General features: G+C 40.7%; 1 protein-coding gene across 1 annotated transcript; it reads right to left on the reverse strand.

Annotated features, from left to right (window-relative positions):
- On the reverse strand, positions 1 to 20365 carry CA12 (carbonic anhydrase 12). The gene is made up of 10 exons (XM_014267572.3): positions 20070 to 20365; positions 17954 to 17974; positions 11774 to 11953; positions 9140 to 9282; positions 8776 to 8871; positions 7051 to 7114; positions 6457 to 6614; positions 5279 to 5405; positions 2521 to 2605; positions 1 to 1830 (listed from the first exon to the last, which is right to left on the reverse strand). The coding sequence occupies exons 1-10, from the start codon at positions 20158 to 20160 to the stop codon at positions 1746 to 1748; spliced, it is 1050 nt and encodes a 349-aa protein (XP_014123047.2). The 5' UTR covers positions 20161 to 20365; the 3' UTR covers positions 1 to 1745.
- Positions 20366 to 25275: the final 4910 nt, after the last annotated feature.

Consider the following 25275-nt stretch of genomic DNA (forward strand, 5'->3'; position numbering starts at 1 on the left):
TTAAGGACCACTGGCAGTGCAAAGTCACGGTACAAAGAGAGTGACTGGTGGATGTTTCTAATCAGCTGAGGTAAAGGTCAAAATACACAATAAAATGTTACTGTTCTGTAAGAAACAAGAGAAGCATAGACAAACCCATAGCAAAAAATTTATTATGCAATTTTGTCTTTAAACACTTTTATTCAAAGAGTAAGTTATGTTCCCTGTAGCACACAGATGCTGCTGTTGAAGTAATTTCAAACATTTCAACAAGATTATCTCTATGTGCTTGTTTATGCAGGATAAAAATGCTGGCATATGCAATGTACTCAGTTGTAAAGTTGTGGTCCTAAATTTCCATGTTCAGTTAGTATTAATAAGTTATTTCTCCTTGCACTGAAAATCCTGCTTATGACATCACACAGTTTACTTGGGGATGCAAGAGGAAGAATCTAAAACACTCTAAGCTGAAATAGTCTGAATCTGCTGTCCTGAAAGGAGAAAACATGCATGATAAGAGTTTATTTCTTTAAAGTCACAGATGTGGTGGTGCTGCAATGGAATACAAGAGGTATCTAAGTATAAAGTTCAGACTGAAATTTCCCCAGTAGTGTTTAGCAGCATTCAGACCGGATGTTATTTTAGGTATAGTCATGTGTCTGTTACTTCCTGTGTGCATACTGAAGTACAAGCATTTCAGATCTGTACGGTAGATGTCAGACTTGAGAGGAATTCTGTGTGCATCAGGGTAGGCTGGATACACCCAATTCTTCCTGAAGTCAATGGCTTTCCACATTGTCTGCAGTGGAATCAGGTTTATGCTTCTCACTTCCAAATATGCAGAATCAAACTCTGAATATCTAGCTTATGAGGTTTGAAAATATATTTCAGATTTCTTTCAAAGAATTAGATTACTAAGAGAAGTAAACTGGAAAAAACGTATACTGTGTAATTGCAGCTGTAATATATACAGTAAAATCTATCAGGATTTTGTGATTAAATGACAAGCCTACTTACAAGCAGCAGCAACTACCTTATCTTCACATCATTCATACACTATAAATAAGAGCAGAATAATAAGACTATCTTCTCTAATTCCTGTGACAGTGAGGGGCTGACTTCCTTAACAGATTTGTGGGGCTGTGTGATAGCTGGAAAGTGAGCTGTTCCCCCAGTAGTGTTTTTTCAGTACAGAGTACCTGGGCCTGAACCTCATCAATAATCCACGTGGCTTTCATTGCATTTACACTTGTCTTTTCCTCTAATATTACAATTCCATTGGTGAATACACTGACATCACATCCTGCACTTTTCAAAACTGTATCTGCTGAACAACCCAGCTCAACTTCTGGTGTCAAATACAGTTTGCCCTTTATCTTGTTTATATTCATGCTGCTAAAACCAATGCACTGTTTTAGCAGGGAAGAGTTCTTGTAGCTTGATGAGTGTCTGCAGATTTGGGAAAACCTGTGCTAAACAAACCATAAAACTGGAGTTTAGGATTAACTGTAAAATCAAATGAAACACCCAGACTCAGTAAGCAGCAGACATGAAAAGAATGTGGCGAGGAATTCAGCTCAGGGGAATTCACTGATCATATCTCTCTGGAAAACAAGACAACAAGGGCTACAGAAAACTTTAGGCTGGTATGTGTTTATAGAACTCTCTTGAGGGTTATCATTAGCCAAGAACAAGTGATGTGTTTCACTAATTCAAAATAAATCAGTGCTATGAATGAAAAGGGGCTTTTGTGACAGAGCAGGGCATCAAATTTTGGAGATGTCTTCTTTCTCCTTGTACATGCCTGGTTTGTAGATGACTCCTCTGTTGTCTCCACCTCCCTTTTTGCAACTAAAAAAAAAATAATTAAATAACTGTAATGCCAATGAAGGAAAAGCACAATTAGTTACTTAAAGTTGTCCATTATGCATGTATGAGATCATTTTTCTCTGTACTAGTGCAAATGTCACATAGCTTATTTATTATTATCAATTATTTAAAATATTTCAGGAGACCACATTTCGTATGCAAGGTCAATGCTGAATGCAAAGGAAATCAGGCTGTAGCAAAATTTGTAATCTTAGATTTTTTTTCCCCAGAATTTGGCTTTGTTAGCAAACAGTGGCTTAATGATCTTTTGGCAGTACTTATTTCTTCATCTAAAAGGTTGTGATCTTTGGGAGAGGTTTTCCTAAAATTCCATTCTCCTTGTTTCACATACTGTTCCAGGAAAAAATGGAAGGATCCAAAAATCAATTCAGAGCAGCAGTGCTAGCAAAAATAACAAGAAAAGAACAAATGGCGTTTGGGAAATAGGAAAACTGGATAAGTCTTTTATTGATCCAGCCTCATATCACACAAGGAAATAATGTCTACAGCAATAAAAACAAATCATAGTTTGTAGGAAGAGATCATGTCTTCTGAAAGACCAAACTTTATCACTATGAAAAAGGTCAAAGTTTTGGACACACAAGCACTTCTCTATGTCAGAGGGAAAATACGGCTTGAATTTTTTTGTGATATGATAGCCAGACATCTCACCTTTTCTTCTTCAGTAGCCAGAATGCTACTGCAAGAATGATGAGAACTCCCAGAATGCAGGCTATCACAACAGACACCACAAAGCCTAAGAAAAGAGGGAAAACAGGCACAAGTGTTAATACCACTGCCTTGAGTGGAGAAGGGGAGTCTCTGATCTGTCACGATGTCTGCATTCTGCACTGGCAACCTCTCTAGAGCCTTGTCACACCACGCTGTGACTGTGGATGGGCAGCTCTGCACAGATGTTCCCTGGGATGCCCCAGTCCCACAGCTGGCTCCACAGCTCACAGTGCTGGATATGATGCACATGTTGAAGCCACAGTGCCAGTGTGGAGGCCCTGGTACAGCAGGTCATAGCAGGAGTATGATTTTTATGCTATAATAAATTAGAGCTCATAAACAAACCCAAAGAATTAAACCCAGGCAATCAAGGACATTAAATTCAATCCTTTTTGTTCTCTCACACCACAGAGCACCACTGACTGTGGACAGCTGAAGAATAATATTCTTTGCTGCTGAGAACATTGCTTAAAGGCATCAAAGAAGATAAAAATGAGTTCAGGATATTGGTATGAAAAATTGAGTGATCCCTTATTTGCATAAAGATTTAAGGATTCTCATAATGCTATATTTCTTAGTGAGCTTCATGTATGCTTTTGGCAATTAAGATATTTTTTATTTATTTTTTCTTCCACAAAGATCCTGGAGGTGACCTCCCTTTTCTTAACTGCATTTTCTTAATTTATTTACACATTTTTAAAAATAATTTTTGAAATGATTGGCTCTCACTAAGCAACATCAGAGCACTTTCAGAGTCAAACTGACAGGTTTCACGCATTCCATCTAAATATTTTCTCCTATTAAATCAGCTGTTGATGAAAAACAAGTGTAAAATGTAGAGTTTAACTGCATTTGACCCATTAAATTGAAGTCCAGCTGAATGGAAGAAGCTTGCAATCCATGGAATTGAAGAGGAGCTGTTTTGTAAAAGGTGAGTTTTGTCATAGTAAAGGTGTCAAATGGACACAAAAATGTAACACCAAAGAGATAACTGTAGAAAAAAAAAGAGCTTGTAGTTGGAAGGGAAAGGGCAGGGAGCACTTCTGTGTGATGAGAGGATCTTCTTACAAAATTTAGTAAGACAGTATTTCAGCCTGGTACCCAATCAAAACTAGATACGAGTTCCTGTTTAACTCAGGTGGTTTGAACATCGTAGCAAATTCCAGCTGCATTTATATGAAGGGGAATTTATTGGAATAAATTGCTGATAAAACAAAGTGTATTACAAACACACACACATGAGTTTTGCTGTGTAATCCTTAAAGATTAGAGGTATTTTGAAATGTGGTTCTTATAAATATAGGCGTGAATTTAGATGGTCATTACTGGCATCAAACGTGTGGATGACTGAACACCTCAGGCATTTTCAATTTTGCTACAAAACACGGGCCAGTGGCCCCATCTTGTGGTGTCTGTGCTCAGGGGAAGTGGCAGTTCAGGCTTGTCAGTGATAAGGCAGAAAAGTTTCTCTGAAAACCTGCTCGGTAGGGGCTTAGGTGTGCACAACAGGATTTCTTTTACAAATTTCAGTGGTTGCCTGGCTCAATCCTTGACTCTCTGCATGGCCTTTCCTTCCCTTCTTAATAGGTGTGCTCTGTTCCTATTTGAGGTGCAGCTGACTGCATCAGGCTGGGCACTTGCAGCAGCCAGGGGTGCTTCATTGAGCTTTGACAGGAGACATTTCTCCTTATTTTTCTCTTTTTTCCCCTTTCTTTCCTTTTTTCCCCTTTAGGTGAGGGGCTGCACCTGTGAGGAAGCTTTTGTGACTGCAGTAAGTGGAATGTGAGATTACAGGGGAAATGAATACTCTTTTTGAAATGGGTTGAACATTTTTTCTATGGTTCACTGGTAGCGTCAATGAGCTTTTGTAACTTAATGTACTTAGACTGAATGGGATTTCTATTAAAGTGGCACTGAGCAATGTCCTTCTTAGCCATAGAGACCGGTTCTGGGGTGTGAACAGGGCAATAACCCCTACAGTTTAACTCTGCTAAGTCAAGCCATCTTTAAAGGTACACTGAAAATGCTTTTATGGCTGGTGTTATCTCTGCGTGGGAGCCAATATTGTGCCTCAGCAGAGGGAGAACCAAATGTTATTATTTGGTTTGGCTCTGGTTCACAGCAACAATTTTGAGAGTCACATCTAAATCAAATTTTCCCCCATAAATGGAAATAATAATGCTTACACTATTTCTGTGAAATATTTGGAGATTCCTAGATGAGAAGCATAGTGTCAGATTTTCAATTCCTGGCTTCATGGGTTGTAACTCTCTACCTTCTACTATTAAGTACTGAGTATGATTTATAGAGAGAATACAGTCAGGTGCTGAGAGGTCAGTTTAAGAAATGGATGGAACACTGCATTTCTCATTTCTGACTGACCATTCGGACTCAGCAGATCAATGGCTTGTAGGTGCTGATAGGAATTGACAACACACCCTTGCCAAGCCCACCAGGCAGTGAATTGTGATAAACAGAGGATGAGGGTAGAAAATGCAGAAGTTTGGTCACTGCAGAGGATTCCATGGTGAACCTATTATAATCCCAAGGGTGGTATGAGTATATATACTTCTCAGTATGAGAAGAAAAGGCAACCAGGTGAACTGCAGGGGGATATCAGTGTTTTTGTAGTGGTACAGTCGGACAGGACTGCCATTTCAGTACTTCACATTTGCACAGAAGCATTCACACAACTCACCTTCACGGAAGGAGATAAAAACCAGTCTTTCATGGAAATCCTGAACATTTCTGAAGTTATCAACCATTTCCAGGGGCTCTGGGTCGTCACGCTCTGTGCAGTACATGGCTGTTTCCAGTGCCAGCAGCTATAAAGGGATGCACCTGATCAGCTCACAGAACACAGTGAAAGCAGTGTCTGTGTGTGATCACTGGGAGTGATGGAAAAAAGAAAAAGGTGCAGTCAAAGGGAAGGGGATACATTAATAATTAAGTTTCATGTGGCCTGTGAACCCAAATACAGAATATTGTTTAAACAATGTGACATCTCCAAGTCCATACCTGTATTTTGTTTAGATCCTGGTGAAACTACTGCTTACTATCAGATTGTCAGCCAGAAAAATTCAATGGGAGGAAACACAGTAGACTTCCCAGCATACTCTCCCTGGCATAGTCTAACTCCTAGGTAGTATTAAAGGCAACTTTTTGAAAGAGTTCTTTATTTTGGTAGAGACATGGTCTGACAGAAGCTGAGAATGTATTTTCAAGACAAGGAGCTTGCAGTAATTTGATCTGAGATTTTGCTAATAATATTTTCCCCTTTGTCTATAATTAGGTGAATCAAAAGATAGTGATTGTGAATTTATAGTCTAGGTAAGTGGCCACCTAAGAGCAAAAGAAGGTAATTAGATAAGCAAAAAAAATGTAAGTTAGGAGAGCAGTTAGGGAACTCAAGATGGATAAATAACACAACACAAGATCTTTAGAAACTTTCCAACCCACTCAAGTCCATCAGGATCAAAGTAACACCAAAACACTTCGTGATTAATGTTCAGATATGGAACCCAAACAATAACCTGCAGGTAACTCATTGAAAGACTTGGAGCCAGGGAAAAAGTACATAATGAAAATCAAAATTCATCTCACTCGACTGGAGTTTTTTCAAGCTGATACTGTATCAATTGGTGTGCAGCTGTCTGTCCTTTGTTCTGGCCAACTGAGAACATGCTAACAACAAACAGAATGGGATATTGATTTATATTAGTTCTGTGCTGTTCTTCCCACTTAAAGGATTTTAGCAATGGTCCATGCTCAGTTTTACAGGAACATACGAGAAATCCAGGAAATGAGACTATGCATTTACTGTCCTTTAGCAGACACCAGTCAGGGAAATGTGCTCTGCTGGAACTTGGAACTTGCCTGCTCTTGAGAGATTTTAACGGGGTGTCGGAAAACTGTCCAGAGAACACTTGGGTAGCAGGGAGGAGTTGTCAGGGATCCTTCGTAGCGATAATACTCATCCAGTCTGTCAGGAAGCAGTTCTTGAACATTGAAACCAGGGACCAGGACCTTCTGATCTAAAAAAAGGGGGTTTGTGTTAAATACTGCATCATGAGTACACAGGTGAAATGAATTTTTTTGGGATATTTTCAGTGTCATATCACTAGGAAAAGAAAAATATCTTTTAGCAGAGGCGATCCCAGTTTAATAAGGACTACAGTTTTTTAAGTTTCCTATGTACAAATCTTGTCTGAGATACCAAATCAGACTCCTCTAAGATAAACTGTGGCCAGATTAACTAGAAAACACCATGTGGAACAAATAAGGCTCAGTCAGCATCACATGGGGCGTGCTGGCCATATGCTCTTCCCAGGAATGCACTGCATTTGGAAGCCTTTCACAGTCTGTGACAGATCTGTGTGGGATCTCTGCACTGTTTCTTCTGCCAGTTCAATCCCTCTCAGGGCGACACCTGATACTCTCAGCCATTCTCAATCTGATTTAGTCACTCACCCTTGTATTTCACATTCCGGAAGTGCCTGAAGATCTTTTCATAGGATGGGCTGAAGGGTCCAATCTGCAATGATCACATTATCAACAGCAGCAAATCACCAGTCTGAATATGAGTCTGTGCTTCTGGCCTGTCCTCAGGCAAGGGCTTCCACTGTCCAGATATTAATGTACTAGGATGGCATAAGTATTTTATAACTCAAAGCATTCCCTCTGTCCTCAGAGCCATGATAATATTCCTGCTCCAGGGCTATAAGAGTTTCTGTGTTGTGTTGCTGCCTTTACACCTGCAGTGCAGACCTTTTGTGAGCACTGACCCTATTGCCCCTGCCTGCTCAGAGTGCAGTGCAAATGAAGAGAAGCCCTTTCCTCTGAAAGCAGTGCAGGCAGAAGTTCTCAGCTGCCAGGCTTCTCAGATCATCTCCTGGTTTCCAGTCAAAGCCACATTTTTCCACCCACAAACATTTTTATAGCGCAGCTTCTCACAGCCTGGGGAGGTGAAGAATGATCCTGTTGGGTACCACAGGGCCACAGGCCTACAACGACATCTGACCTAGGCTATAACTCATCTATCACACAAGACTCTTTTTCAACTGCTACCAGTAGCTTTTCAGTCTAATAATCAATGCCTTTTTTATGAATTCTTCAGAGCTGGTGCTGAGCAACTCCTCTGACAACCAGACATAGTAAACTGGTGTCCTTACATTAACTGTAATACCCACCAGCTGTCTGAAAGGATTTCCAAGACCTAATCTCCATCGTTCATTAACTTGATTTTCAAATACCATTGCTTAGAAATAACCAGAATCCCAGTATTATTTCCTAGTGTAATGTACAATACTCTGACACTTTTCACAGCTACAACTTCCAAATTAACTGAAATTTCACACAAAATTACTCTCAGAATCTTAGAGGTGCTAGGAAGTGAGCTTGGGTAATATCAGGGCAAGCTTTGCTTGCTAACTGGAACAATTCACTTTTTGATGGAAATGTGGAAATTTGTGGTTTTGCTTTGTTATACTGCAGAAAATCCTCACATTTAAAAATTATCTTTACAGTTATCTTACTGATGAGTTTTAATCCTCAGTAAGAATTGTACACATACAAGTTACTATTATTTTTTCTTTTTGTTTAAGACCGTTATTATCTTCATATGTAGGACTTAAGAGAGAAAAATTGGAAAGCTGTCGTGACATCTTAAAATGTCACTGGACATACTCGTTTTCTGTAATCTGTGATTCAAAGAATCTGGGAAGTTAGCAGGGAGAAGACTGTGGTTACATCCTGATTACATACAGTGGTCAAAGGCAGGGCTGTGCCTGCCTGTGCCTCTCTGTGTTCAAACTGCTCCATGCTACAGTAGGCAGCTTTGAGTGAATGAGCTTGAAATTCACTCTTGCCTCTTATTTGATAAACACTACCAATCATTAGTTTGTAAATGAATGCAAAAATGGATTTAACATAGCTGAAGTTAATTTACTAAATATCATGAGGAAATATTCAGAATTCCTCTTTTTGTGGCATTTGCTCCTGGTTTGGTATGTGCTGCTAGAATCTGACTCTTTTTATTTTTTTGTGAAAGAGGAAAGGAAGATCCTTTACTCAGCCACTGTCTATGATAATAATAATGTAAAGAATGTAGGTGATTTTGTACATTAAAGGTCTCTCATAACTGAATGATTGAAAGCATACTCTAAACAAACAGAAAATAAAGATCCTGCATCCTACCTCAAGGAGAACAGCCAGAACAGCCAGTCCATCTGCTTTGTCCATTGCTGCTGTTATATCTGGGTATTTCTCAGAGTTGTAATGTACAATATGCAGCTACAAAGAAGAAGATACTTTGTTACAATAACATCTGGGTTATGCTCACATTTGTGTTTCACAGTTAGAAAGCACCATGCAGCCACCTCAGGACGAGATGGTGCAGGAGGGCTCTTCAGGGACTTCTGGCTGATCATAAATACTCGGCTTAGAACCTCACAGCCTTTTACAGTCATTCACCCGAGACACAGATCCCACTTTGAAACAATAGAACCTACCCACCCAACCTTCTTTGCCTCTTTCCCTGATCTGAGCTGGTCTGCCTTACCTCTGCTGCAAAATGCTTCCCGCCCACGGTGTGCTCAGAGCCTTCTGACTTGTTCTGGTTCCCCCAGTGCAGGTGAAGTTGAGATGCAGTGTATTCAAATGGGAGGTTTCTGATGGACATAGCAGGTGACAGATACATTTTCACTGTAAGCAGATCAAAACCAGATAGGAACAAATGACACCACAGCTCTCAGGAACAGGACAAGTAAAAATACGGAGTCTATTATATATGGAGCATGAAAAAAGCAGATTCTTGACTCAAATCCATCTCAGTCCGTGGTAGGAGATAAACACTTCTGTTCTCTTTAAGCCTTCCTTGGTAGATGAGGATTTAGAGCATTTACAACATACCTGTTTCTATTTTCCTAAATACGTGAATTTAAAGCGACAATTGTTGCTAATGGAAATCTTTGAAAAATGTGAATTTATCTCAGACATTGAAGAGACAATTACTGATATGTCAAAGCAAAATTATGCTCATGTATCTTCTTTCAATCCCCTTATAATGGTTGAAAATTGATTAATAAATTAATATTTCTCATGGTAATTTATATCCCCTGTTATATTGAACTCTGCTGCCTCTTAATCTTCTTTTGGGGACACAGGATAAAACCAAATAAACTCCTCTCTTTCCTTGCTGCTCCCAAAATCCAGAACACTGATGTCGAGCAGCAGGATAATCCTAGGCCTTAGGAAGGGACATCTCCTCTCTTGACATGCTGGAGCATCACCCTTGTATGCATGAGCCTCCCTTCTCCTCACTAAGGCTCTTGTTGGGGGATTTTTGTGTAGAAATTACAGTAGTAATTCTCAAGCCAGCAGAAACTTCTCAGTTGTTCACTTGGAGCACTTGGTACTTCATAAAGCAATGCCAAGAACAGATTGATTGTTTTGCAATTTATCTGCATTATTTTTCAGACTGAATACAGTTTGGTTTCGGACTGCCTGGACATGTTTTTCAGGGGAAACAAGGCTCAAAACCGTAGTGAAGTAACAGCTGTGACCCTCTGTATTTTTAGACTCCTGCTGAAAGGGAATTTTTTTTTGAGCTCTACTGTTTTCAGTCCAGCTGATGAAGGTGATTGTATCTGAATTCTGAAGAGCTGGCTGGTGAAGAACATCAAACGTCATATAGGAATGATTTGACAGCACAATTCTAAGCATCCTACTGGTTTCCTCTGGCTGAAAAAGAAGTTAGCAGCAGATGGTATAATGATCAGTCCAACCGAGGCTAAATTTTGTTACTCAGAGGTAAATTAACTTGTATCTAAGTGTGGTTTCTAGCATAGGATGCATCTCTACTGCTTTCTAGGAGGGCACTGATGTTGTAAATGAATTCCCATTTTCTTGAGGGGGTTATACTTTTGTCTTGACTTTCTTTAGGAAATAATCAAACTTGGTATTTTTGAGGTGAGATCTGACAGTGGTAGTGACTTATGTTCTCCAAGGAATTTGCTTTTACTTGTGACTGTTTTGGCAGGGACAGGTTTTCAGTGCTGTTCTTTTGGCACCCTTCAAGTACACAATGACAAGATTTCCTTCTCTGCCTATTGCCTGTCACATCAGCCTGTTGCATTCAACTGCGACAGTCCAGTCTTTCACTTAGGACTGAGAAGGACTTTTAGGAAATGAAGGCTCACAAGGAAAGAATGTTCCAGCCATTCCTAGTTGGAAGCAACCTGGTTTTAAAGGAGAAATTGATCAAGAGGAAAACCAGGAGTCTGTCCCAAGAGGTTGGCCCTTACTGAAGAATGGGCTTGTGATGTTCAATTGAGCCAGTCAACTTCACTGAAAGAATGATTTGAAAGTGGGTTTTGCATGTTGGTCAATTCATAACCAAGCATGTGAGAACAGAGGCCATTTTATAATGCAGGTTATTTTGATACTTCTGCAATAAAGGAGGATACAAAGAAGGAGGACTTTATAACTATTTTTATTTCTATGTCTTCAGGTGTTTCAGGAAGGAATGAAAAATTGTGGGGCTGACTCACCGGTATTGTATATTGTGTCATTATAGGAGACCTTTATGACAGCATCATCTCTGCCTTTACCTGCTGTACTGACACTGGTTTGGTGCTACTGTGGGGAGGACCTGTTCGTACACTAATTATTTTTCTGTCTTCTCACCTATCACTATGTATCACTGTCTATCTTACCTTACTCTAAAGAGGTTTCTATTTCTACTCAAAAGAACAGAATGGAGCTCCTACATTTTTTTCCTCTTCCCCATGCCCTCCCATAATTGGTGATGAATTGAAGAGACCCGTTGCTTATATGTTATCAGTCAACCTCTTTTTAGCTGAATCACAAAGTCTGTTTCTGTTTCAGTGCAACTCAACCAAAGTAATAAGAAAACCTTGGGCATTAATTCTGACATGCCTAGAGTTTATTTTAAATTTCTTTATTTAAAATTTTACTTACTGGGAATCCATTTGTTCTTAGTACTTCCCCAGATTTCTCTAGCCTGTTCTGTAGATGCAGGTATGCTGATGTGAAGACTTTCTCATCTGATTAGCAGCTTAATTTAATCTAATAATCAAAGGGTTACCCATGAAGTAAAAAAAACCAAACAAACCACAGTGAGTTCCTGCAGCTCTTTCTTTTACCATTCCTTGCTGTCTGTGAGCTCTCTTACCTGAATGGCCATTATTTATCAATGTAAACTGGTCAGTGGAGGGCACGTCATAGCCTATGAATTCTAAAGGCAAGAGATTAGAATCATACTGGAGAATAGCTTTGTGGAAATCAATTGGTGATTGGAATACTCCTCCACAAAATGGGTATTTCTTTGGCCAGGCCTTCTCTCCATCAGGACCTGTGTGAATTAACAGAGACACATTTGTCAAACCTTCACTTGCAGTTAACACAGAAATTCTCTTGTGTCAGCCTTCACAAAAAAATTGGAAAAGAAGCCTTTTCTGAATTTTTAAGACTTTGTTTTTTAAAAAAGGACCTCATAAAAATGGAGGTAATGAAGGGTATGGTCATTTTTCTGAGGGTGTTGTGACCTAGAGACAGGTCTGATTATATCAGACTCTCAGACATTTCCTTACTGTACAAACTCTCTAGCACTATCTAACAGGCTTGCAAAACCCACAGTGAAAAGCTAACTTGCAAAAATTGAAGGTGTTATGGTAATTTGACCAGCAATAACTTGCTCAAACTCCGGTGAAACTTTTCTTCATCACAGCCTTTTGCCCGAGGTAAGATCTACAAAGAATAGATAATATCAAGAGAATTTTAATTGTGCTTTTGCTTTAATTGCACATTAACCAGCTAGCAGCTGTTTACAGACTGTGAGATGAGATGATTCAGATTTAAATACCAGAAGAGGTACTTGCAACTTTTTTTTCTCCTTGTCTCTGAACACTCATGATTCTTTCCAAGGCAGGAAGGTCCTTAGGGATCACCCAGTCTGATCTGTGTAACACAGAACACTGGGCCTGCCTGGATAGATTTCTACTCCATGAGGCCATTGTTTTCAGAAGGGAATAAACCTCTACTCTTCCTTTAAGCACTGCAGATAAAAGATACTTCATTAGTGCCCAATGGATAATTACTCTCCTTGCTTTTCACTGTGAGCCTGCTGTTTCCATACTTTTGTTCCTCACTGAAGTACTTATAACATAGAGGATATAATTTCTCACTTCTCTTCAACTATGTAGATTGAGTCCCTTGAGTCTTTGATTAGAAGGCTTCTTTTCCAAAACTATAATATTCCCAGGGGCTTCTTTGAACGGGCAAAGCCAGTTCAGATATTTTCTGAAGGAAATTAACAGGCAGGAGGATACTATTAGCAGTTCACCTTATTTACATGAAAGACAATTGCCAAGTAAATGGATAGTGGGGGTGAATCTTTCTTAAACATAGTTCATGTGACAGAATCAATAAGATCAGTTCTGGTGCTTAAAGACAGACTTACTTTCTTGGTAAAGCTGTTTAAGAGTATTCAAGACATAGGGTTAGCCGGCAACATTGTTTGCAATGTGCAGAGTTTGACAGACTCAATCAGCACTTTTCAGTGTAAATAGGCTTTGCTGTTGCTGCAACTTAAATTTTTGACTCCAGTTCACTGACAATCACATCAATTTCTTTCTTCTTACATCCTTGTGATACTATCTTAAAGTTGCTGAAATGATTTTAAAAAGCTAAAAGGCGTTATGCTGACATTATAGAAGCCTCTCCTCTACCTTTTCTTGGCAAATAACAAATACATCCAAAAGACCATAAATTCCATACTGTGGAATACATGCTGAAGAATATTTCCCAGGAAAATATGCATTGGAATATTCCAAGAAATGACAGTTTATTAGGTTCAAGCTTACTGTGCATGACAATGACAATAACAATGAAATTTAACACTTTTTAAAGGAACTAAGATTACAGCAATGTCAGAAAATTGGTGAGAAGCCTTTATTGTAAAAAGACTTCAATAATTTTAAAAAGCTTGATAAGGTAATGACTTTGCAAGAAGATTTTAACGTATTACATAGCACAGCTTTGAAGACTTGATAATTAAATAGGTGATTGATGTAGTATAAAATGGAAGTCTAGTCCCAGCCAGAGAGTCATGAAGTACCAATCAGTTTTTAGTATTGTGATTGGGTGACTTAAATGTCTGGAAGAGCTGGCAAGTGAATATGGGAACTTCACACCTATGTTGCCAGTTCAGAAGGAAATCTTTTGTCTTTTCTATAAAATGATCCAGCTATCACAGTCTTTATGTTCCTTGACCCTTTTCTTGACATAAATCTGCAACTCCACTCACAGGCCTTTAAGCTATAGAACATTTTGCTTGTTTCTCATTCCTACTCAATTAAAAAAAAAACCTACAAAACCAAACAAGACCTCTTTATTGGTACAAACCCAGATTTTACAGAAGTTCTGTCGTTTATCACATAGTCTTTCTAATTTCAATGCCTCAAAACTCCTGTTGTCACAAAGAGCTGAGCTCACTGCAGCTTAGTTTTGCGTATGTGAAATTGAGATTTCCAAGGTACATAAACCACACAGCTGGAAGGCATTTCTCAGTTAGGTCTGCTGAAAATGGATTGATTGTGAACCAGATTTTCCCTTTTCTGTGCCAGTACACTCAGATAAATTCAGTGGAAATCACATTGTGTTTACAAAGGCTTTGTCCAATCACTACTAAAGAACAGCTTGTGCAGGTAAGATTGGCCTGTGCTACAAGCCCCAAAATATATTAACAGAAGTATTGCAAAATTATCTTCAAAGGTAATTTCCTTTTTGTGCGACACATTTGTGACCCGGGCATTTCAGAAGTGTTTGCTGCAATGAGGATCCCACGAGGACTGTGTCAGCAGAGCACTGATTGTGCCATGGGCCTGTTCTGCCCCCTCAACACTCTAATTCATCTGCTGGAGTGAGCATGTTAAGGTAGGGAGCTGCTGGTGCCAGTGGAGGTAGGATCCTTCCTGCTGCCGCTGCTCCCAGCGCTGCCAAGAGCCCTCCCTGCACTCCCACACTGAGGAGTGCAAACTCAGGCTGCTCAAATCCAGCCTGTGGATTGCTTTGCTTGACACAAGTTTGCAGGACCATGTGCCCTTACCACACTGAAAATAGCTCTGAGCCTGACTGTGCCCTCACGGCTATTTAATAAAAGATGTCTGTAAATAAAGCAGGAATCATTTTCTGGATTGTCTGGCTGTCCACTACCCAGTGAGCTGAGCAAAGCACCCTCAGTGCCAAGACTGCATGAGTCCATTGTAACATTTCCTTTGACAGCTTTATGCTTTCCAGCCAGCCCCAACAACGCTGGCGCTCCTGGGCAATGCAGGACAGATGTTCCTTCATGAACAGGGGTGTCTCCTCCCAGGGTACATACACTGGCCCATTTAAGATAAGGAGAAAACAGCCCTGTGAGACACCAGTGGTACCAACAGATTATTGCTCTGATGACCAATTAATATTTGTGTTGCTCCAGCTTCTCACAGTCCATGCAAGTTCTCTTGATCTGAAGTAATGTAGTAAAATACATTGGGTGAGTAAAACAGGGAATGCCTGTGGTATTTTTGCAGCCAGGCAGAGCACTTTGCCCTGTTTCCAGCCAGCTGGAAGCTGTAAAGCTGCTGTTTGCCCAGGGCTGAGGTGGTGGTGAAGGCTGAGTCCAGGCTCCCTGCCATGGTGGCGTGACCACATGGGTTCCATTTTGCTCAGTGCTCAGTGATACCATCCTGTGCACACAGAGCCAATATGTGTGTGTATCTTCCACACGTGTGTCCAGAGAGAAACTTGTGAGATAGAGGAATTGCCAAGGGCTGTAGCTGTTGCTGTTACAGCATCCAAGTGCTGTATGAGAAATCTGGGGCATGCTCTAGTGTGTTCTCTAAAGCTTTCTGAAGGGGAAGTGGAAGGGTCTTAGCACAGGTTCTCAGCACCTCACTGAATTGGAGTATTTGGCAGCAGCAGAATAAACAGTTTCCAAGTAAAATTAGCCTGATGTCTGTTTCCAACAGTTCTTGTGCCTGCATTACAGCATGAAGTTGTCTCTTCCCATGCTAAAGTTCATTGATAATTCTGTTGGCACTACTACCTTAAATTTGTCTGCAAAGCCAGTTTTCTCTGTTGTAGCTGCCTGTCCACTCTGAAGGGATGATTCTGGTTCTCTGATTTCATTCCAGCCCACTTACACTACAGAAAAAGAGCCAGAATCCAAAGAATTGAAGCCTTCTACTTCTACTGGGTTTTTTTGGGGGCAGAAGGCTTCAGCCAGCACCTCACAGCCACACAGCCGGATTGCCAAAATCTGCCTGCATATTATGCTGTCCTGAGCTGTGGGGTCTTGGAACCACTCTTTCAGCTCCTTGACTGAAAATGCTTTCCTTATGATACCCTTGATCTACTTTGTCCATCTTACAGGAGATGGAGCTACATTTCAGAGAAAACAAAGCAAGCCTGTGTAACCAGGAGTGGAGGGCTCAGGCCTCACTGCTCTGTGGTGTTTCCTCCAGGCACTATTGCTTGGTCTATATACAAGGGTAGTGAAAACAGGAAGAAGAAATAGCATTGCTGTAGTTTGGCTAAGGAAGAAGCAAACAGGAGAATTTTAGCCTTTATATTTGATGTATCTAATGCAGTAGTTTCCATTATAGGCAAGGTGAACTCTCATGACTTGGGAAAGCCTGTGCTGAATAGGCAAGGCCTGATCACGTGTTGTCATCTTGCTTTGCCACTATGGCCCGAGGTATTAGCACTGCATCAAAATTCAGTTTTACATATTGTAAAATATGTAAAATACTCAACAAATAGAAATCTCTGACAATGAGCACTCAGATTTCTCCTCCACGCTTAATCTTGTACCTTGACCCTCATCTTGACATCAGTCTGCACTGTGGTTATAATGGCTTCATTTCCTTTCCATTCCTGTTGACTTAATTTCAGTGAGAGGCACTGCAAAGTGTTTCAGGGGCAAAGGTAAACAGTGGAAGATTTAGAATGGCATAAGGATCAGTAGGAGAGTATGGAAGGGCTCTTTCCTGGCTCAGCACAGTCTCTCTAATAGCTGTATGTCTCTATGGGGATCAGTGTTCCACCTCTGATTTTCTGTAGTGTTCTGTACAAATTCCGTTTTTTGAAGTTTCTTTTATACATCTGCTTTTATATGTTTTTCTAAATATGTTTCAAAATCTGTAGCTGAAGGAAAAAGATAATATGTTTTGTGAACCTTCTCTTTATCCTCCTTATGTTTAGAATGTCAAAATCAGACTGCAGTATGGAAGAGCTTAATAGGAATTAATGAAGTTGGACACTGAGAATAACATACTTTGAAAACAACACTGGTACCCAAATTACTAGGAAGGGAGAGGTAACTAATTTAAACAAGGAAGGAGGGCAAAACTTCTGCTTTCATGGTAGTAAAAAAAGTCTTGTTTTCTTTACTGTCCAGCAGGGTTAGGTTTATCTGATGGCTGCTGTCAAAGTGGAAAACCCAGGTCTTTGTTAAAGCTGTGTGAAGCTTTTCAGTGCTGGGAATGTGAGGTCTGTGTGTGGGCACTGGCAGATAGACGTGCAGCTGGCAGTTCTCCTGCTGCTTATGTGAGGCGAGTCAGGTAAATGGAGCACAGCCAAAAGGAGGAGTTCCTAGCAGCAAGTTCAGTCTCAGAGGTTCTTTGTGTTGTCTTGGAGCAGCACCAAAAGCTTAAGAACAAGCATTTTTTTCTGAGATTCTCTCTACCACCTACTTCTGTGGGGATATTTGGCATGTAAAATGCTACTCTGAGTGAGGAAATACCTGGCTAGAGGATTTGAGCAGTTAAAAGAAAAACACTAGATAATTCTTTTCCTGAGCAGCCACCAGGTGCTTCTGAGTTAGTAGATGACTTAAAGGATTAGTTACAAATTAACACTGCTTTCGTAAAGGTGTTTTATTCTGCTTTGTCATCGCTGGCATCCTCGGGGACCTGAGCCTCCAGTAACAGAATACAGGTGACTTACTGAACTCTGATTCTACCTGAAAAAGAACTCATGTGGGTAGGGAGAGAATGCTCTTTGCAGAACTAGGCTGGAATGTGACAGCTGAGGAAACAGAGGGCTTTGGGGAACATCTGCAGTCGTAGGCCCAGCTTTAGTCTGCTGAAATTCTTGTCATTCCACAAGGAGATTTAGAATTCAGTAACTGATTCAGTTACCTAGATATGAAACCTGGTGGATGAATAGCAGATTTCAAGAAAATTGACCAGATTCAAACCTAGGTAAGGATTGTGATCCCAGTAAGTACTCACCAGAATACATTTGGCCAGTTGTCTTTAAGGCACAGAAGAAAGCCATAACTTTGTATGTATGAATTAGTACTTACCAATATAAGACCATTTTGACGCTGTTTAAAGAAAAAGGAAATATTACTGTGAGTATTTGAAATTGATCTTACTCTGTAAAGAAAAAAATTGCTACTCAAACCCATGTATTGAATGTTGCAATATTTTTCTCTATCATTCTAATCCCAGCTGTTGAGCAAAACACAGAAAAGCATAGATACTTTCAAACTTTCTGATATTTTATGGACCTTCCTCACTCAAATTGTAACTATAATTATCCCTGTGATCGTACCCATAGGGATGAGTCTCTTGTGGTCACTTAAGTCTTGGGGCAAGACTGCTCTCAGTACTTTTTTTCGAAATTGAAATATCCACAGATTGCCTGTAGGTGCACCCCTGGGATTTTTCTCTAGTTAGAGAGCTCAGGAATATAAGTGGAGTGTAACTACAAATGTTAATGTTACAACTCACTATAAAGTTTTTTGACCAATCACACAAAGCAAAAGCATATTGACAGTAGTTCTATCCAACCACTATAAGCACATGTACCTGTGGTTAAAACAATGCTTGCTTATTTATAATACAATAGCCTTGTAAGCCTTAGCTACAATGCACAGAGCTCCATTATTAAGCTTAGAACTTCCTAATATCTCACTAGATGAACTTTTCTGCAGCTTAGAGAGTTATTCTAGCCAAGTGTTAATGCACAAACCATTATTCTATTTGTCCTTACTTTCTACTTCTTATATAACTTTTCTGCTGACAAATCTCATGGCTTCTGCTTAGCTCCAATCAGTTCTGCTGTCTCTGAGGCCTGCCTTTTGCAGATTTCCCAAAACCCTCTGATTTTAAGGATTCCCACGGTTGCTTTTATTCTGCCTGATAATGAGAGTCAGGCAGACTGTCACATGGTGTCAAATTGGAGGATTCACATCTAGAAGTGAATATTCAATGGCTCTATGTCTGTAAACATTCTCCTGGCTCTTTGTTCATGTTGGGATGAGTATTGATGAGTGACACAGTTACGTGCCCACGCATGGCACAGGTTCCTAGAGCCAGTGTACCTGCATTTGACTGATCAACAGCCAGGGAAAAATACATTTCCACTGTCACTTGAGAGCTAGGAAAATGTGAATGCTTGTAGGTGTGATAATCTACTTGGAAAGATGTCTGAGATAGGCAGATACTGTAGCCCTTGCCATTTCTTGGGACTAGGTTCCAGCTAAGTCTGAGACAGGCACTCTCCAGAATTCCCTTCAGCATGTATCATAAAACATATCTTGTCAACAAATCCTTTCAATTCCAAACCTTCTGTATGGTCACAGAAAGCACCTGTAAAGCATCATGCTTTATTTATTCTGTTGTTCTTGAAAGCATCAATTTCTAGGAACCTCTCTCCTTCAGGTGGGAGATTCTTCTACAGGCTATGGGCATTTTTTCAGAGGACATATGCACAAAATAAGAAGATGACCTTAAAAGTTTGAACTCCATGCCTTTTGCTGCTTATGCAAAAAATCTGATAAAATGCTTGTCTTCACAGAGCTCTCCACAAACCAACAGCTCTCGATTATGTTTGAAACTCCTGGATTTTTGTCCCATGAATATACGTGCTGAGTAACAAAAACTTTACAACAATTCCCCTCATAGCCTATAATAACATTGGGTAGATTATAATTAGTTTGAAAAAATGAAAATTGGTTAAAATCAGCTTGAATAGATGAACACTGACTCCTAAAAAGAGAGGAAACCAACGTCCTGAAACTAGTCTTGTTGCCAATATATGAGAATGACCTCTAGTGCGTAGGGTGCTTTACAGAGATTGATTTTTTTTCTCTCTGGTTTAAAAATAAACAGGCAGAGGGAAAGGTGTGATGCTTCCACTAACTCTGAGAAATAAAAATCAACAAAGCAAAGCATACTGAGCATGCAAAGAGTCTGTAATGTCAAATAAATCAGAGGGCAAATTTCCCTGTATAAATCAGAATACCTATTCTGAGAAATTAAAATAAGGATACTAACTCCAAACAACAGCAGATTGCAACAATATACAGCTTTGAGCATGATTGAATAGTAATAAATGAAAGGGTGCCATTTTTCTGCATAAATGGCTGCCTTAAGGTACAAGAGACAATAAAATAGAAAGCTGAAAGACTTTACCATTCAACGGTGCTTGCATTGAGAGCTGAATCTTTTGGCAGAAAATGAGCACAGTAGCCACTGTGACTATACTGAAGCTCTTGGCTGACATCTCAAGGAAAGACTTATAATATTCCAGCAGTTCACAGGTTTCTTTGCACTCTGAGGAAATTCCCTTGTAGACATGTGGCAAATAGCAGAATGCACATATACAGAGCTTCTGCTAATGAGTTATTGCCCTCCTCTCCCCTTTTCTCTCTCCTTGCCTTTAGGGCTGCTTTTTATAAAGCTCCTGAGACTCAACCCAAAACAAATGATGTAATCAGACCTGCCTCTATGTCAGAACACCCTCAGAAGACTGATCATATCCTTCATTACCTCAGTTTTAGTGAGGTCCTCACAGGGAACTCTCCAGCACTTAGGGAATTTAAACATGCAACTTGAGACATTATTTAGCAGAGACAAAAATGCTTTAAAAATCTGTGCTCCTATGGGCCATACCACATTTGTAAGAGAGTTTTTCTAGCCTGTTTCAGAGAGTCTCCCTCAGCTCCCATTTTTGGATCAGCCCAATCTAATATAATGGCCCACTGTGAGGACTGGAGGGAGGGCAGGAGAAGTGAGGCTCTGTGTGGAACTGGGACCATGGACATATCCCACAAAAACCATCCCACTTGTCAGGAACAGATTTTTTTTTTTTTTTTTAGCTGAATGCTCTTGGAACCAGGAGGACACATGAAGTAGGGAGGACTGAAAATTCATGAAGCAACAGTCCCAGAATCTGATATTATTCAGAACATGCATGGAGAGGGGTAAAGAGGAGCACATAAGTTAATGTATAAATTAATGTCCTCTTCTGCCAGTGACTGAGGAATAAGCTCTTAAAGGGAGCATAGTGGAGGAGCAGAAGGTGAGATTGAAGAGACCATTGGTTTTATTTGAGTACATTATTATTTATAATTGTTATTAACTGCTTGCTATATATCAGTAACAGCTTTATCATGTATTAGTATTGACTGGTCAAACTCTATTTTCAACATCTTTATTTATCAGCTACTGTGTAATCGCTCAATGTTATTAAATGTGCTTATTTTTTCATGTCATTTATGAGGTTGATAAGGGAAATTGACTGTAGCATGGCTCACTTCTGCCTAGATCCCAGGCACAGCCCTGCATGGTTCTGGTCTATTGCTGCTCTTCATCCACAGCCCAGTCCTCCCAGTCTAGGCAGAGGGAGTCTGCAAGGAGCAGCACCAATTAATTAATGTCCTGTAGTCTTTTAGAAAGAAGCTGTGGCTGAGAACACTTCCTCTCATACTTCTTAGCATTTTGTAAACCTAGATTGTAATTCTGCTTGTTTGGGTTCAGGCAGATGTAATCAAGAGTTAGAGAGTGTAAGCTATAATGAAAATGTTTTAACATGGCTTCACAAGTGCCGTTGTCCAAAGCAGAGGGACCCTGTCTGCCACATTGGTACAAAAGGCATATTGAGTGTGTTCAGCACGAGGGCTATCAGCACACAGCTTGCAGAACCTTCCTAACCCAATGGAAATTTGGAAACACCATTTTGTAGGTTTCTGTAGAATAAGTGGTTTTGTCATCAGCCTTCACATAGCTGTCAGCCTGTCTGACAAGCTGCAAAGGTTGGTATCAAGAGCTGAAAATTACCTGCTCTACAAAAAGACCATGTTTTGTAGGGGTGTATGGACTGAGCTATCTGCCACACTGTGTTTTCTTATCTCCTTCCTTCATCTTTTCTGCCAGTGATCTTGAAACGTTCACCATGGTGAAGTATGCTCTGATTCTTAGAATCCCCCTCGGACCATTTTTGCATTTTCACAAGCTGTACCTCTCCTCCCCTAGTTCCTGCTACAGCAGAAGCCATTTTGGCTTCACGACTATGAGAGGCATTCCAGGCAGTGCTTGTGCTTTCAAGGCTGGCTGGAGAAAAAGCTCCTTGCTTCCAAAATATAAGCCATGGAAAAAGAGGAAAAAAAGCTCCCTCACACAGTTACCTGCCAGTGTTCTGCACAAACTACATAGGGATTACATTTTATTCTGGCTTTAAGAAATTTTGATTTGCAAGCAGTCTATTTTCATTTCCCCACCAGGCCAAGGCAGAGACAGAGCAACATTTTCACAGATGGGGGTGGCTCATGAGAAATACGAGTGAAAGTCAGGCTGGAATTCTGCAGTGTGGGTTTATCAGTGTTTGCCTTGCACTGTTCTGTAACCTTGGTGGTGTTTTGCCAAGGCAGTAGCAATGCAAAGACTGATGTGATCATGGAAAGTGCACAGGACAAGTTCAAAGCAAATGGGTGAGACAAGGCATTCTCATTAGAGAGCACATTTGGAGTTTTCACTTGCAAATTCTGTGAGCATTTGACCACAATCACTCCCTCTTCCTGGTGTGTTTAACCTCAGAGGCGAAGCTGTAATAAAGCAGAAAACAAGGTGCTCTCACCAGCCATTCAGGTGCTGGGTGGAGCTTCTTGCGGCCCTCGGCAGTTTGAGTCAAAGAAGGCTCCAGGGAGTGCGGTGACCCAGGGCATGGCACATCTTTGAGGGAGCAGCATGTCTTTGAGGGCATGGCACATGTGAGGGCAGCTTGGGCTGCAGTTCACACAGGCAGGTATTAGGCCATAGGTTGGACTTGATTATCTCAAAGGTCTTTTCCAGCCTATTTCATTCTGTGATTCTGTTCTGAGGTGAGCAGTGTTGGAGAAGATGCTGATACTGCATTTCTTTAAAAAACCTTTTAGTAAAAATACAGATAAATGGCCATAACAAACAGACTATGGAGCATACTTGCATACTGTAAACAGAAAGCAAAGAAGGTCAGTTGGATCCAAAAGAAGCAATTACCTCACTATCTGCGGTAACTAAAATCAGTCTGGGTCATAAGGCCATCTCATGGTGTCTCACCAACTCCCCAGTTTGGGAGGATGGTGGGTGTTGGTGGGTGTTGGTTTTGCCTTGTTTTCATTACATCTGCAAGTCTTCAAGGTAAGAACTGCTTTTTAAAAAATCATATTGCAGATGATGCACAAAACCAAGATACTGATTCCTGGTCATTGCAAGCTATGGACTTAGAGCAGGAATTCATAAATCCAGTCCTCTGCCCTCTAAATTATTTGACCTCTTGAAATTCCCTATATGTTAGCAATTTCCCATCTGCCCTCCCCAAAATATTATGCCCTTATGAAAGAAGTTTCTGCTGTGGCAGAGCAGCCCAGTGAAGCTGTATTTAAGAGTTCTTGCATGTTCTGAAGTAGATGCTAAATGGGCTGGGAGCTGGCAGACTGAGCAGAGCAGCACTCCAGAATTTCCTGTAAGAGAAGATCAGGCACTGTTGTTTGTGACCACTTGCACAAATTCAAATCAATTTCCCCAACATTTTTTTTTCTGTTCAAACTGATATTCAGATTTAGTGCTTGTCTTCCCTGAAGTTTGCTCTCAAACAGATTTACAGGAGCATGTAAGATCCCATCAGGCACAGACCTAAAGTTCCCTCTGAGTGCATATATTGATTTTGTTCAGTGTATGTCTTCATTTCTGGCAGAAGGATTAATTTCTCTTGCATTTCTGGACTGAAGTTAACCTATTACAGTAAAACATGACCATAAAGCAACTTGACTTCAGGTCCCAGCTGTTGGGAAAACCCAACTTGTATTTAAACAGCAGACTAAACTATGATGCCTAGAATAGGTTAAACAGATCAAAGAAGCAGACTGAATGCTGTATTTACAGTGTCTGTGACTGCAGCCAGTTAGAAATACTGCTAATCTTGGCATGCAGGGGAGTCCAAAGCACAAATATATTGCCAGTTAATTTCAAGGCACTGCATTCAGTGTCTGAGAAAAAAACCTGTTAAGTGTCTGCTTAGATGCACGTAGGGAATGCATGTAGTGAATAACAAACTGATTATATACAAAGGTAATAAAGCTTTTTGATGCTAATAGATAAGATATGACTTAACAGGGGTTCTCAGTCACGGGGATGAGGCGGATATGCTGCTTTGGCATGGTTACTGCACGGTCTACAAGGGCATGGCTCGTTCTGCTGATGAGGGCAGGAAGGTCACTTCAGATGTGTGTTTCTGGGGCCCATGCAGGGCACTGGGCTGTGTTGTTGATAGTGATGGCTGTGAATGATGTGCAAGAAGATCTGTTACCTAAAACAGGCTCCAACACATTTCTTTGTCACCTACCAGGATGGTGAGCCTGCCGCCACATGACAAGCACAAATGGTATCCTATGTTAGGAAAGGTTACCTAAGAAAGTTGCATGAAATAAGAATTTCAAAGTCAAAATGTTTTTTGTGGTCGCTGCTGTGACTAACAGGGCTTCTATGTAGTAATTTAAAAACAAGCTGAGGATTTGCCTGGGGGGAGGGATGGGGGTGGTGAGAAAGGATCCTTGCAAGGTGGCAACAGCCCAGAACAAATTTCCAAAAGAAGTTTCCAGCAAACCTAAAATGTGAATTAATGGTGTACTCAGGTGCGCTTTATATAACAACTAAATAGCAGGTATATGCTTGTTAGTCACTATATTCTATATTTGTCCTGTCTGCACACACTGGAAAGCCCAAAAGTGTGGTTAAAAAAAGGCTCAAGCAAACAAGTCACAAAACACAGTACAGCAAAGTGAGGCATTCCACTAAAAATGGAACACAGCTTTCTCCCCACTGCTTTGCACCCCTGGATCCTCCCCGAAATACTCCTCAAAATAACCAGATCATTTTTGTTGCTGGCCTCTCCTCTCTGCTTCATTCACCACACGTGGTCATGGTGTAGGCTTGAGCAAGGAGTAGCCAGAGTAGAGCCTTGCTATAGAGAAGACAGAGGTATTACACTGTCAGCTCTGGCCTTGTCTGGGTTCTAAGCTGGCAGGCTGGAAGAAAGTGAGCTGGGCAGGGTGCAGGGAGTCCCCATGCTGACTGTCACTTTCTTGCTCTGGGAATGACTTGCTTCTGCCTAATTTCTGTCCCTACACCTCTCTCAATATCTGTAGGTGCTGCATACTCCCCACACTGTGGCCAGCCAGACCCACAAGGCAATACGAATTGGGCAAGTGTGGGAAAATGGCCAGTTCCCTCCTTGCAGCTGTGCCCTGTGCTCTGAGCACTGAGGTTCACTGCAGCTGCTGCTGCACAGGAGGATGCACAGGCCCCTTGTCACTGCTCCACCAGCTCCAGCACACAGGGTGGCTGGCTAGAGGCCAGCTAA

Source organism: Zonotrichia albicollis, chromosome 11 (assembly GCF_047830755.1).
Source record: "Zonotrichia albicollis isolate bZonAlb1 chromosome 11, bZonAlb1.hap1, whole genome shotgun sequence".
NCBI lineage: Eukaryota > Metazoa > Chordata > Aves > Passeriformes > Passerellidae > Zonotrichia > Zonotrichia albicollis.

What these genes read in the sequence shown, in the direction of transcription:
- CA12 (XM_014267572.3), bottom strand. Translation starts at nt 20,160, where the DNA reads ATGTCAGCCAAGAGCTTCAGTATAGTCACAGTGGCTACTGTGCTCATT. An exon ending in CCGGAATGTGAAATACAAGG is followed by an intron (nt 6,615 to 7,050) that starts GTGAGTGACTAA and finishes CCCTTTTTTTAG; the next exon opens with ATCAGAAGGTCCTGGTCCCT. An exon ending in TGGCTACTGAAGAAGAAAAG is followed by an intron (nt 1,831 to 2,520) that starts GTGAGATGTCTG and finishes TTTTTTTTTTAG; the next exon opens with TTGCAAAAAGGGAGGTGGAG.